Below are 15776 nucleotides of genomic sequence, written 5' to 3' on the forward strand. Positions count from 1 at the left end.
TTTGTTATTTTATATTATGTTAATCTCATTTCCATAGTATATATATATATATATATATATATATATATATATATATATATATATATATATATATATATATATATATATATATATATATATATATATATATATATTTATTTATTTATTTTTTTTTGAATGTAACACTGTCAATTAAAAATTTAATTTAATTTAATAATTTTAAAAAGAAAATTATCTCTTAAACATAATTTAATGTCTAGTATTTATTACTTGCACACACTATTAAATTATTTTGTTGATATATAGTGAATTACTACTGATATTCATTATTACTGAGGTTTGTTTACATTAATATAAACTAAATCATAACACTACTTATTCAGTAAGAGAATTTTTTTTTAAAGTGCAATGTAATTTAAATATTTGTTTAAAGAAATGAATATATTTTGTCCTAAATACTCAAGCCTCCCGGTATTTGTCAAAAGTTATAATAGAAATATAAATTTTAATATTTGTTTTTCTCAATTCATTTAAAAAATATAATTTGAGAAGAGAAATTCAGCAAGTAATCATTTTCTAAAATGTATTTGTCTTAAAATATGAACCCTAAATCATTTTATCCTGAAAAGTATACAGACAAGCTAAATATTTCTTATTATCTTTTTCAGAAAGTAATTATATTTTTATCAAATAACATATTTAAATATATGTTTTTTATGTAAAGAAATACATGTTGGTAACATCACAGATACATTGATTGAGCAATCATTTTTCTCTTACAATATTAATTTATAACTTTAGTTGAAATGAATATAATTTGAAACTTCACTTACAATCTTTTGTTTTTTATCATTTCTTTTTTTGTTTTATACCTTTATTTTCTGTCATATATAATACGAAACGTCACTGAAGAGTAAAAACTTGGTGAGAAAGTTTTGCACAATTTTAGACAGACTTGAGCTTGCTACTGTAAGTGCGAATACAGCATGACAGATTTCATCCGTCAAATGAGATTGAAAGCACAAACTGTGTTTTCTTCCATTTGTAGTATTGTTGTCGTCAGAGGAATTTCTTTCTTCAATCTCTTTTTCCTATTACTTGCTTTGTACCAAGTATTTAAGCAAGACATCATTTTTTTTCTGTTCTGTTTTTCATCACACTTTTTTTTTATACTCCTGATGATTCTATTTGCATTCTCCAACATTTTTCAGTTGCATGCATTCCATTTTTTTTTTTCTAAAAAAAAAAGTATGAGTCACCTCTATCGTTTTCTCTTCCTTTTTAGTTCACACCAAATTTTTGAGAAGAACACTTATTTATTTATTTTTTATATTCCTACCGATGCTACATGCATTCTCCAACACTTTTTAGTTACATGCATTTCTTTTTTTTTTTTTCAAAATAATACACATTAATGGTTCTTAGGACTCACCCTTTGTCGATTTGTCTTCCTTTTCTTTTCAGTTCACCAGAATCGCACAATGAAGCCGCAGAAAGAAGATGACTATGTAAACAAAAAAAAAAAATACAAGAACTCATTCTACTCTTGTTTTCTTGTTTTTTTTTTTTTATTTCTTTATAGTTATTTATTTATTATTTTTATTGATTAGTTTTTTTTTTTGTTAATATGGGTGGTGAGGGGCTGTTGGGATTTGGTTATTTTTACATTAGTGTATTGTGTAATTTGTTTTAGGGTCAAAATTTCACATCACTAGTTACTTATTACTTCATTGATTTTGAATAGTGTTATTAGTTCTTCTTTAAATAAATCATAAATGTGATAGCTTTTACATTTGAATCATTTATGGATAGTGGGGGTTTGGTGATTTTACAAACCAATATCAATTGTTTCACACTCATTTCTTTTCCTTTACAAAGTGATAATCAATGTCAGTGAGTTTTTTTATGGAAGGTTACAGTTTTGATAGCATGTTCAAGGTTGCTACATTATCACACATTCTATCCATTTTAATCTTTCTTAACTATTCATGTGCTTAGATTTCTCACTTTCTGTGAGAATTACAGTTTTCTTCTGATTTTTATGGATATCAAGTTTCCTCCAAAGAGAATTCAGTGTCTTCAGATAGAATGTTAGTCTGAAACATGATTCATCCAATTAGCCTTTGCACTATCATACATCTTCACATGTCCCTTATTTTTAAGTAAGAATTTTGATTAGTTCAAATAATTGAAATACATGTTCAATACCGCAAAGAGAAATTCTTGTTTTGTTAGTATGTTGCATAATTTTTTAACATATTTTCAAGAACCAATTGTCTCTGTAGAAGTTTGACATTTGAACTTACATGTTTATCTTTTATTTTTCTTCCTAGAATGCAAACGTTTACTGAAACTGAAATGTGTACAAGTCATATTTTTTCTTCATTGGTTTTGCATGTTTGCAAGACATTGTACTCATTCCACAGTGGGTGGTTTGAATAATTGTAGATATTTTAAGACTTTGTTTCACTAATTTGGCTGTTCTTTGTAGTATATGTATTATTTATGTGTTTGTTATTCTTTGCAGGTTTGTGAGATATGTGGTGATATTGGTTGGAAAGAAGTACTACTTACTTGTTCTATATGCAAAGGAGGACATGAACATGCGTAATAATCTCCCACATACCATTCTCTGTTTTTGTGTATTTGTATTCTTTTTAAGTGTATTTGATATCTTGTTTCATGTTATTTTCAAACTATTTCAGTTATTGCACGAGATTTCATACCTTAAAAATTCCAGAATATTGGGTCTGTGAGCCTTGCCAACAATCCCAGTGTGTGTCAACTTCACCACTTATAGAAGATCAGGGTATTGGCTCAAGGGCTTCTAAAACGTATCAAACTAACAAAACTGCAAAAGTGAAGTCACTTACAGAGGATGAAGTCATTAGACTCTCTTCTGGAGCAAGTCATCCTGTTTCATCTACTGTGGTACTTGGGAAACATCATAGAAATGATGAAATACTCAAGAAAACAATGACTAGTAAACATGCTTCTTGCTCGTTTTCAAAAGGTGAGAATTTTCTCCACCTTTGCTATCATCTCCATTCTTCTATTTCCTCTTAACATTTATGATACATGTTCTTCTTATTCTCAAAAACAGAACTTAAGTGGAGGTTGAATTTGTTTTTGCTTTAATCTGTTTTGATGGACTTAAAATACTGTGCTTATGAACTTGCACTTATTTATGGAGTGGAAATAAGTTAGACAATCCGTTAGAGATCTATGGCCTAACTGACCTATTTATTTGTATGATAATAATTAAACAGAACTAGTCTTTTAATAACCTGGATTGTTTTTAAAAAAGAAGTATTATCATACATTTACTCTTGGTTTCATTTTCATTCCGTGTCACTTGCATAGGAGTTTACATAATTAGTCATATAGAACCATAGTGTAACTGGATCTTGGAAAAGTATTTAATGCCTTTGCTTTGCAAGTTTACCATAATTTTATTTATTATTATGAGACAATAAATCTTGTAGGGTCTGTTCGTTATGTAAATAGTGATGGAGTATATACAAATAATCACTACTCATGATTACAAATATCCTAATTCCTAAATTGTGTATCATCTTTTAGGAATATTATTATATATAGTTGAAGAGAAAAAGTCAATTCATGATTTGTCTAGCTTAGTTTTAGGAGAAGAAATTAATATAATTAAGGAGATAAAATATTTCTTGATTCACATCCCTCAATTAAGGTGGTTGGTTTAGGAGTATCAATTTGCTAACAAGAAAGTGATGACATGGACAAAGAATAACCTTAATAAGAATATCCACAATTGAAATTAAGTATGTGAAGGGTTGATATAACATGGTCATCATAAGCCTCGCAAATGGAATGACAATCTAATTAATATGTTTGGTTTGCTTATGGAACATTGGATTTGCAACAATTTGGATAACTTGTATTGTCAGCATACAGAGACATTGGATGTGCGTGAGGAAATCCAAGTTCAACCAAAAGAACACAAAACCAAATAATTTCAAAACAAGTAGTAAACATGACACAATAGTCTGATTTCATAGATAATTTAAAGGTTTGTGTTTGCTTCTTGCTTTCCCATGAGATCAACAAGGAGTTAAGAAACATGCATGAACTAGTAATCTATCATCGATTATGAAGACATCCAACCTAATTGACATCACTATAAGCAATCAACTTAAAAGGTGTCCAGTGGGAAAGGATAAACTACATTGAGAGGTTCCTAAAAAACATAGAATTATACAACGTGCCACTAGCAATATAGATGGCGAAGAGAGTGCATAAATTGACTCAATTGCTAAATGACAAACAATATGTTAGGTCTTGTTATAGTCAAATAATTAAGATTGCCCACAAGTTGTTGAGATAATAAAGGATCTAGAGAAAGGGCACCCTCATCATGGTGATATTTAGCATTAACTTCGAGAGGAGTATCCACCGTATTAGTTTATTGAGGCCAACTATAAAGTTTAGGTTTGTGGTATATTTATGGTGATGGAGAAATGTACCTTTGGAATAACCTCAAGGCCAAGGAAATAGTGCAAGTGACCAAGGTCTTTCATATGAAACATGATTTGTAGTTGTTTAAGTTCCTGGCTCGTGTATCAAAGAAGGGGAAAGATTCCTATCTGAATACATTAATAGTCTTAAAATCTAGGCAGAAGTTTCATGTAAAATTGATCTTGCTTACTAGTATTATACCTGTTCTTACCATGATAAAGATATCATATATCTTTTGGTTTTAATTCTATCGATAGGGATATCATATATTTTTGTTCTGGTAAAGGTGTGATTGAACCTTAAATGAAAGAAAAAAAGTAAAGAAGTATCTCAACATTAGCAAATAATACTCAGGCCAAAATAGTTTGTTCCTTGGTCGTGGGAGTAACATTTATAAGCAATTTGGTTACAATTTTGTAAATAAATAGTCATATCTTTTCTAAATAATCTACTTAAAAGATAATGAATAACAAATGATAATATCTCATAAGTCAGTTTATATTTACCGAATATGGGCTACAAAGATACAATATTTTGTTATTGAAATCCTCTCATATTCCCTCGGATATTTACCATATCTCGTTCCTTTGGGATGTTCTCGAATGTTCTCGGCCATTTGGAAACATCCTTCCACAACATAGTTTGTGATGTGGCTTTTTGCTATGACCTTGGCTTTTTGGTGACATCCTTCTATATCTTGGACCATCACGTGGCACCTTGCTATGACCTCGGCTTTTTGGTGATATCCTTTTATAACTTAAACCATCACGTGGTACCTTGCTGTGACCTCGGATTTCTAGTGACATCCTTCTATAACTTGAACCATCACGTGGCACCTTACTATGTCGTCCGAATGATGTCGTCCTTGGTCTGGGAGGGTACATAGCTCTCCCAATTTTGAGCTTCTATCTCTATGCAATGGAAGTGAGAAAGTTGTCCTTCGGAAACCGATGTGCACCATTTTCCATGTACCATCATAATTTCATACCTACCCTTGCCACATGTACCATATCCAACGACAATTGCAAACTTTGGACGGTATGATCTTTCTTCATTCTTCACTTAACTATTGTATTTTTCAAAAGTCGGCCCCTCGCTTCCTTTGCTTCCCCCTCACTTTCTCCAGCTTTCGTCGTCCTTTGTCGCTTTTCGTCTTCCCCAGTTCTTCCTTCTTTTTTCATGCAAGGTAACTCCTTTTACCTTGTTCCTTTGCATTAATTGTTACTTGGTGTGGTTGCCCTTATTTTTCTGGCTGTTGATGTCCTGCATGTTGGTTTCCTACTGGTTTTCTGCTTGTTGGTTTCCTGTTGGTTTTCTACTGGCTGATTCTCTGCTTGTTGGTTTGCATTGTGATTTGTCTTTGTGTTTTTTTGGGCTGGTTTTGGTTGAGAATCTTATTTTAGTTTTTCTTAGGGTCGTTTCAATTTGTTGCATTCATTTTCATTGTTTTGCTTGGGTTTTCCATCTAAACCTGTTGGCTCCCTTTCTCCACGATGACATCGTATGACCCTTATTACCCCTAGGCTACCCTTGCCCTTAGGAGGGGGTTTTTTTCCATGGCCACCCTTATTAGGGTCAGAGCCTTTATAGGTGCCATCAAACATTGTGTAAGAGCAATGAGAAAGACGTGGTAGTCGCTACTTGTGACGCTGACGAGATGGTTTTATACATCCTCTCCAAAAATTCACATTCATGTACATTACTCTGTTTGAGAAGCTTGGGTTGCGATTTCCCTTCGACACCTTTGAGAAAGAATTCCTTACTGTCTTGAACGTCGCCCCCTACCAATTGCAACCCAACAGCTGGGCATTTGTTTGCCCACAGTGGCCGAGAAGTACACAGACACTGGGCCGAGATGTACATGGCCATCTACACCAAGCTAGGTCCATCCTCTTCTCTCATTACCCTTCTTTGATAAACGCGCCTTAATTTGAACAACAACCTCTCCTGTTGTGCACGTGTCCGAGTACATCTCTCCCACACTTCCCTACTGTACTAATTCGCGAGACATACATGGATACCCTATATACTCACTAGCCCCTCCAGGCTTGTGGTAAACGAAATGAAACAAGAGTCTGTTTGAAAAAATAAGTGAAGGACTTAAGGGTCTTACATCACCGTTCTTAGGAACGTGAATAAGGGTGCATGGCCTAGAGGTAGTGTTGCAGTGGCATGAGACTCGAGATATTTACCATGATGATGATATGGGAACCCATGCCAAACCTATTCTCAAAAGAAATCATAGGACTCCTATAAATTGATGTAAGGCCCATATTAAAAACTACTTGTGTTTTGAGAAGTGAAGCACCCCGAGCTAAGATGTAGCATCCCTCCCCAGGTATGTCGTCCCCTTTTGCTTATTGTTCTACCAATAAGTGTAGTGAGTCAGAGGATGAGTGGGATGTACCCGACTCTTCTAATAGTCTTACGTCCCCAGTCGATAGTGATTGCGCTGAGGGTGTCGAGGAGTATTCGACCTTACATTATCTGGGGTATGAATGGGTAGATCCTAGAGTAAAGTTACCCTTATCGCGATTCACCAGGCCTGCTGCACTAGCTGCATTGCGCAAGTGGGCTGACATCATAGCGGATACCGTTGATGATCGTATTGTAAGCATTGAACGGGTTAGGAGTGAGGATAGCGTGTCACGGACGTGAGGGTCACTCACATGATTTCTTTTATATGTATGCAACCTTAATGACCGATTTGCATGTATGCGTGCCATTTGATGACTTCACGATGGGCGTTTTAAGGGTTTTGAATGTAGTCCCTAGCCAACTACACCCCAATAGTTGGGCCGCATTACAGGCCTTCAGATTGGTTTGTCGTGTGCTGCATCTGAAACCCTCACCCCAGGTCTTTTTGCAGTACTATAGTACCCGACCAGGCAAACTGGCTAGCTGGGTGTCCCTTGTTGGCCAGAGTCACCATTGCCTGCTAGCTTCATATACCCAGTCGTTTAAAAGGTTTAAGACAGGATTCTTTAAAGTCATTATTAGGTCCATTGGGGTTGAGTACTTCTATTTTGATGACGCAACACCCAAGCTTCCCTTTTATTTGACTAAAACCCCCACCACGTACCGCATTTGGCCAAGAGAGTCTCTAGACTGAGATACACTGTCCTACTTGGACCAATTTCCCAAAAAACTATCTTCAAAGAAAGTTATTAGTGTATTTAGATCCCCCCATCCATGTGATGAGTTATTCAGTATGTATGCTCGACTGACTAGGCGTGATTGGTATGATGTTAATGGTGGCTAACGCGTTTTTACTTTTGTAGGTATTATGGCGGCTATTGGTTCCTCTGAAAAGGATGTGTACTTGGAGCTAAGGCGAAAAAGGGTCGAAGAAGAAAAGAAGAGTGGGGGAAGTTCTGGGCGGACTGAGGCAGAGGGATCATCTCAGAGGGGTGATTTATTGCCCCCTCCTGTTGAGAAGAAGAGCAAGCGACGCGATCGTCTCTCTAAACCAGGAACCCCTCGTCCTCCTTCGCCCAAGAAAACGCAAAATGTTGAAGAGGGAAACAAGGACTCCCTGTCGGCCCTCTTTGACTCACTGTTGAAGATAAATGAAGGCATAAAGGTGTCCCTGTCCTTAGAGGAGGCCGAGATAGTGTCTGCCATACATCCAAAAGTTGTTTTGTATGCACTGAATGAGTTTCAAGCTAGGGCTATGGTGATGGGGCGGCACCTGGAGACGGTCTTCAGCAAGTTGGCAGACTCCAGCAGGTTAGCTGCAGAAATAGAAACATTGCAGAGGGATTTGGCAGAAGTGAATCATAGAAGGCAAGAGGTGTCCATGCAACTAGAAAATGTGAAAAATGAGAGGTCCCAGCTCTTGGCAGAACGCAATGCTTTGAAGGCGCGCTGCAAAGAGCTGGAAATGAAGGATGAAGAATCTCGAGCCGCGCTGGAGCAACTGGAGGGGAAATTGTCGGCCTCCAAGGCCGAACACACCTCAGCCCTGGAATGGATCTACGAGTTGGAAGGATACGTGATGCCTCAGCACGAAGAGGGCTTTTATAAAGCTATTCGTCAAGCTGCCTACTTATTCAACTTTGATGCAGGAGATGATCGTATTGACATAAAAAAGGATGTTTATGATGGAGTCTTGATGAGTATTGAAGACATAGTTTCTGCCAAAGCTGTTGTTGACGATCCAGAGAAGGTGTCGTCACCTCCTACTGCCTGATGAATTCATGTGTATTATGTTTGTTGTGTTGTGACTTTCTAGGATCACATTATGTGTAATTCCTTAAGGGCCTCTAGGGCAAGTAATGAACCTTTAGAATTTGTAGGTCGTCTGTAATGAACCTTTATGTGCACGTGTCCGAGTATATCTCTCCCACACTTCCCTCCTGTACTAATTTGCGGGACATACATGGACACCCTATACACTGGGATTTTTTAAAGGTTTTTCAGCTTTCCCTCGATTTTCCCTTTCCTGGCATTGTCCTTATAAATTTAAATCAATAGGAGAACATTTATTGAACGCCGAGGAAAAAGAGGATGTTGAAACCTTTCAAGTACACTTCAATGTCCTCTTGTAAGATAAAGAGGATCGAGAGAGAGAAGGAAAATTGTATATCTATTATTATCAATTACAAAAGAATACCGCACTTTATCAATACATAAGAAAGTAAAGAGTAAATGATAAAAACAGAATCAGTAAATGGCCATGTAAGATAAAGAGGATCGAGAGAGAGAAGAAGGAAAATTGTATATCTATTATTATCAATTACAAAAGAATACCGCACTTTATCAATACATAAGAAAGTAAGAGTAAATGATAAAAACAGAATCAGTAAATGGCCATGCAACACGGTCCCAATGAAACAAAGAAAACTTTGAAGAAGCATTACGAAAATGAAACAAACTAGGTTGAAGAACTGCAAGTGAAAAGAAAAAGTCACGAATACGAGCAGAACCACAAGAACGATCAAGAACAAAAGTCACAAACACAAATTGGTACCACAAGTGAGAATTGAAACCGCAAGTACAACAACCAAACCACAACAAAAATGGAAACCAAAAATCACGATCCGGAATAGGGACTATGATTACAAATAAAAATGGCAACATGAACAAGAACCATAAATCCCGCGCAGAGAACAGGTACTACTAGATAGAAACCACGAGCCTCCCCATGAAAATGCGGAAGGAAGAATGAATCAAACAAAAGAAATAATATTGGATCAGAACTAGTTTGATATCATGTCGGAGAGAAGGTTTGATACCTTTGTTCGTTCTATAAATAATGATCAGAACATTTATAGATAATTTTTCGTCAGCATTACAAATATCCTATTTTCTGATTTGTGTAGCTTTTTAGGAATACTATTATACACAACTGAATAGGACATATCAATTCATGATTTTCATGATTTCTCTGGTGTATTCTTAACAAAACAAATTATTATAATTAAGGAGATAACATATTTTTTGAATCTCATGTAGGACCAACAAAGGAGTGTGTAGGAGAAAATCAACAGTTCCTTGGTAGAGTGATAGCTGATCATAATATTCAAAACTATTCTCCTCGGAAGGAAAAACGTGCAGACAAGGCACCTTTTGAAGCTTCATCAACAAGAAAATTTTCCCCTTTTGCTGATTCAGGTATTTGTGTGATAAAATGAAATAGAAATGTTATTTATGTTAATAATTTGACAAGATTCTATTAAACAAATTTCATACATTTAGTGAGATTTAATTTTCATCCGCTGGTACAGATGTGTGGAACTAGAGCGTGACTAGTTTAGAAAGAATGTTTAAAGCATTTGTTGTGCTAGTTTACCACATTTTGTGATTTGTTTTTATGAGACTATGGATCTTGTAGGACCATCAAAGATATGTTTAGAAAAAAATCAACGACCAATGGGTGAAGTGACACCTGCTAAAAAAGTTCAAATCCATGATCCTCAAAAAGAGAAGCCTACAAAAGCGACACCTTTTGAAGCTTTATTCGCCAGAAAATCTCCCCCTGTTGTCGACTCAGGTAGGATACTTTTCTTGTCTGATGTTTTTTTTTTCAATTGTTTGTTGCATCTACTTCAGTCCATTTAAGCAAATGCGGGCATGTATGTTAATATTTATCATGGTAAGTATTACTCACATTGCACTTTTTGTGTTTTGGACCCATCATCTCGTATTTTATTCTTTTTTCTTTTTCTGTTTCTCTCTCTCTTCCATAGGTGGTATCCCTTGTGTTAATGAAGACGGTAAACAGTTCAACATTAAAAAATATGACAAGAGTATTCAGCAAAGCTTGAACCTTGATTATAAATTTTTACCGTGTTCAATTGTTACTTGGAGGTACGTACCTCTCTCTTCACTTATCATTGATAACTATTTTCCTTAAATGTCTCTTCCTTTAGACGTGAGAATGTGTCGGGAAATACAAATGTGAGTCTAAATCTCCATATTAATTAAAGATGAGAAAGTTGAGTCTCATATAAAGAATACAAATGTGAGTCTAAGTCTCATATTAAGTAGAGATGAGAAAGTTGAGTTCCATATAAAGAAGACCCATAAATTCATTACTTTAATATTTTGGGTTGCAAATGTTGTTAATGCCTTGGTGTTGTGTCTGTTGGGCTGATGAAAATACATATTGAAAAGTCACACATCACCTAAGATAACCTAGGGGTAGGTATTAGTGACTATATAATAGGTTCTAAGTCCATAATGTTTCTTGTCCCAAGTCAAAGACACTTCAAGCTTGTATTTGATTCTTCAAATTCTTATTTCTTATACTCTTGTAATAAAAGCGTTCTAAGGTTTGGGTTAAATTTTGGCTCTAGAGAGTATGGGTGTACTTGGGGTCAAAGGGTAGAGTATTTTCTGTGTGTTGTACAAATTTGCACATAGTAATTATTCTCCAGTCGTGATTTTTCTCTGTATTTGGAGTTTTCACACTATATTCTTGTGTTCTTTATTTTTATCTTATTTATGTGTTAATATGTTAATAAGGTGGTTCTTAGGGGTAGAGACGATAATGTTCTTAATTGATGATGCACTTTTCCCAACAATTGGTATTAGAGCCGTGTCACGAGTTCAATTTCTGATGGACAATTGTTAAAAGGGAGATTGTTGCGGGTTGCACGATTGTCCTGTGGCGGATGCCAGGTGGGTCAAGTCACAATCCTAGAGTGGGATTCCTAGTAGGATAATTGCTAAGGGAGAGATTGTTGCAGGAGGCATCAATTGTCCCGTGGTAGAGGCCAAGTGAGTTGGGTCATAATCGAATTGTGGTGCTTGGACTGTTACACTCTTAGGTAAAACAAGTTATGCCTTGACTAATGGCTATAGCTTTTGGCCTAGTGGTAAAGACGATAATGTTCTTAATTGATAATGCATTTCTCCCAACAATTGGTATTAGAGCCAAGGTCACGAGTTCATTCCTGGTGGGTTGGCTAATGGCTATAACTTTGTGGTTGCAGCTTAGTCAGTGGTTTTGTGTCGTGGGTTGCGACATTGTTCCGACAAAGGTTTAGCATTGATGCAAGGTGCATGAAAATTCTTGGGATGACTTAACTCTAAGTGGAAATTCTTGAAATGGTTTGATTTCAAGTGAAAATTCTCAGAACGATTTAATTCCAAGTGATACTCTTTATGCTTATGGTGGAGTATATGATTATTGGTATAGACACTGAAGATTCTTGGGATGGTTTAATTCCGATTAGAAAATCTTGGGATAGTTTGATTCCATATGAAAATTTTTGAGATGGTTTGATTCAAATGGAAATTATTGGAATAGTTTGATTTCAAGTGGAAATTCTCAGGACGATTAGATTCCAAGTGATACTCTTTATGGTGGAGTATGATTGCTGGTATAGACAATGAAGATGTGTTTATTTTAATTAGGGTGAAAAAAGTTGGGCGGATGAAAATAATAGGTTATAACCTAGGGAGTGGGTGTTAGTGACTATATAATAGGTTATAAGTCCTGATGTTCCTTGCTCCCAAGTCAAAGTCACTTTGAGCTAGTGTTTGACTTTTATTATTCTCTTGTAGAGTGTTGCGAGGTGTAACTAAATTCTTGCTCTGGAGGGTGTAGGTGCACTTGGGGTCAAAGAGTACAGACTGTTTTTTGTGTATCGTACAAATTTGCACATCGTAATTATTCTCTAGTCGTGGTTTTTCTACGTATTTGGAGTTTTCACGTTATATTCATGTGTTTCTTTTTTTTTTATATCTCATTTATCTGTTAATACGGTGATTCTTGGAGATAAAGACGATTATGTTTTTAATTGATGATGCGTTTTTTCCAATAATGTCTCCTCAGTAATCCTTCCTCGCAAAATCCATTAGTGATATTAGAGCTTATGGTTAATCTTGATGATCGGCTTAGATGAGTCCCTATATTGGAAGTCTTAGTAAGGCAAGCGTGTTTCGTAATGATGAGCAATTGTATAAGGGATACTCATGGTTTGAAATACTTCCAAGTGAGTAAAGATGAAAAAGTTGACCATCGTGTAAGAAAGAAGAAAGAAGACTCATAAACTCATTGCTTTAAGATTTTGAGTTGAAGGTGATGTCAATTCCTTATATATGAGTTGGATTCATGTTTTACTGGTATTGTGTCTCTTTAGGGAATTCTCTTTCAAAAGATCCAAAGATGGAACGTCCCTTCTTTTCAAACTAATTTATTACTATTTACGAATTACAACATCTTCAAAGTAGTTTCAGTTTCAGCAATGACTATGTACATGGGTGCATAGAAACTAAATAAATTTACATGTGTGTAGTGAACTTTTGTGATCTTTTCTTCAATCTCAAAAATTTATGTCTGCAAAAAAAGTTTTGTTCCTTCCTTTTACAATGGTAAACTTAATTCCATACGACAAATATTGGCATGTTCGGTAGTGAGCTTATAAATGTTAACAATTAGTAAACTATAGAAACCTGTTTGATTAAAGAGATTTTTATGGGTAACTCGTGCAAGTCTCAATCATTTGAGGAAGTTATTGCAAGTATTATCTGAAGGTTACAGTTTTATTAATCTAAATTTAACATGGTCACCATTTCCAGGGGTCAATTCCAAATTCTTCATACTGCTGCACCTAGCAAGTTTTATGATGGGTTTGAAGCCCAACCACCATTCAGTGTTAATCGGAAAGCATTTGAATTTTCGAGAGAAATGCCATCGATTCTTCAATTGGAGTCGCGTCCTGCTTTGAAGGTCTTGATTGACATATTCCAAGATGATTCTCCCAAGCTTCAGGATATTGCAGTGTACTTCTTTCCATCAGAACAAACTGAGAGGTTAGCTTTTATTTGATTTTTTTTTTCTTTCTTTTGGTCTTTTGGTATCAGCCAGACCAGTATTTATTGTTTAAGCTATTCTGTTTATACATGCTCTCAATGTAGGTCAAGAAAGAACCTGAATAGTATATTGAAGCTTATGAGGGATGAAAAAACAATGCTAAGAAGTTATTTTAATGGAGTGGAGTTGCTGATATTTAGCTCAAATCAACTTGGCATGGACCAAAGGGGTGCGTAAACTGTTTCATGATTAGATCTGCTCTGCCACTTCCTTAACACCCTATTTTACAATTCCTTTCCATGAATATTTGATATCAAAAATAAGATTAGGGAGAGAAGGTTCAAAATATTAAAATTTTCTTTTGAAACCTGTCTTATGTTGAATTTGTTTGTCCAATTTGTCTACATGACTCAACCAACATTTAGGGGTTAAATATGATATTAAACTTTATACGAAATTAGAATTCATTCATGTCTCAAATTTTCATATATTTTGGTTCTTAAGTTTAAAAAATGCTTTTAACCCAATGACATTAATGATTTTACACTAGTGTTCCATATTGACATTTGAGCTAGAATGTATCAAGTTGTGTAATCAGTTCAAACGTCAACCATAAACGTGTTTGACATGTCAAAAGATTTAACATAATTGGACTAAAAGGATTATATCCATTCATTTTTATAGTTTGAGGACCAATCTGTATCAAAGTTTGAGATATGAATGAATCTCAAATTTATTGACTAAAAACATATTTAATCCAATATTTATTTTTACATTTTGTCTTGGCAAATATGTCATCAACTAGTGTGCACAGGTGCTATTGCTGCAGTAAACGATGGACATTTCCTGTGGGGATTATTTCGCAAAAGGAAAATTGATAAAAGTATTGAAGTTGTACCTAAAATGGAGCCACTTGCTATCAACTTTGATATTGCTGGAGGGAGAGCTGATCACCTTGCACTAGTTATACCCAAATTGGAGTTTGATGACAATCTGGGTGTTCCTCCAGGCTTTAAAGAATAACCAAAACGACTTCATGAAACTTGCTGCGAAGATCAGGGACCTAACAGCACATGATTTAAGACCTTCTAAATGGTGCAGTAAAATATCACTAGGTGTTGCTATACTACAACATTTGTTTGCTCAGTTTCTGAACCCAGTTAAAAATATCTCCAGGTTTAGCTTGTGTTAGAATTTGAGAAGTTTGTTCTGACGAATTTTTGTTATCATTTATTGTCTTTTTAAATTACAAAACTAAATTGTTTCTCATAACTGAGATGATGAAAAGGGATTCATTTAAATTACAATGACGTTGTTCTAATTTTGAAAATTCTCTGTGATAATATCTTTCAATGAAGATAATTAGTTTAGAATCATGAAGCTCTTGGGCAACAGTGGTGGAGAAATATTGGGAGGGAGAAGGGAGAGAATTAGGACTTGGAGAGGCCATTGTTGATGAGGAACTAGCGCTTGATACATAATAGAATTTGATGATGATAATGAATTAAATAATTAGAGAATACAAAAGTTGGTCGTGTGACCGAAAGATGCAAATTTATTCACTCTATCTAAAAGATTGTTACAATTCTATTCTACATCAGAATATATATATATATATATATATATATATATATATATATATATATATATATATATATATATATATATATATATATATAAAGGAGGGGAAGCTACACTGCAATTGTAAACCAGTGGAAACTTATAACTAATCTAGAAAACAAAATAAACAAAGACACCTGAAAAATAATTAAAACAACTACAGAAAATTAACCACTTTAGATGAACAGATTGTACAAGAAACTTTACATGATGATATTTTCATAAAGATTGTTACATTGGGAATTGCGAAGGAAGTTTGAGATCAGTTGAAAGAAAAGTTTTAAGGCAATGTAAAGAATGCAAGTTTTAAATTTGAGGAGAGTTTGATATGTTCATTATTGGTAATGAACTGAGAGTGATCAACATGTGATAAAAAAAAAATATTAGTTTGTCTTTCAAAGAAGAGTGAAAGAAAAATCTC

The 15776-nt window shown here is 34.7% G+C and overlaps 1 protein-coding gene across 5 annotated transcripts; it reads left to right on the forward strand.

Moving 5' to 3' along the window:
- The first annotated feature begins 874 nt into the window (after positions 1-874).
- Positions 875-15042, forward strand: LOC114162600. Of its 5 annotated transcripts, none has more exons than XM_028046541.1 (10): positions 875-948; positions 1444-1487; positions 2507-2586; positions 2685-2992; positions 9928-10086; positions 10307-10465; positions 10662-10782; positions 13501-13734; positions 13840-13964; positions 14541-15042. In XM_028046541.1, the coding sequence occupies exons 2-10, from the start codon at positions 1461-1463 to the stop codon at positions 14756-14758; spliced, it is 1431 nt and encodes a 476-aa protein (XP_027902342.1). In that variant the 5' UTR covers positions 875-948; positions 1444-1460; the 3' UTR covers positions 14759-15042. The 5 variants fall into 5 exon arrangements, with proteins under 5 accessions (XP_027902342.1, XP_027902344.1, XP_027902345.1 ...); XM_028046543.1 differs by lacking the exon at positions 875-948 and adding an exon at positions 960-1091; XM_028046539.1 differs by lacking the exon at positions 875-948 and adding an exon at positions 1136-1227.
- The last annotated feature ends 734 nt before the right edge of the window (positions 15043-15776 follow it).

This window comes from Vigna unguiculata, chromosome 9, assembly GCF_004118075.2.
Source record: "Vigna unguiculata cultivar IT97K-499-35 chromosome 9, ASM411807v1, whole genome shotgun sequence".
Classification (NCBI taxonomy): domain Eukaryota; kingdom Viridiplantae; phylum Streptophyta; class Magnoliopsida; order Fabales; family Fabaceae; genus Vigna; species Vigna unguiculata.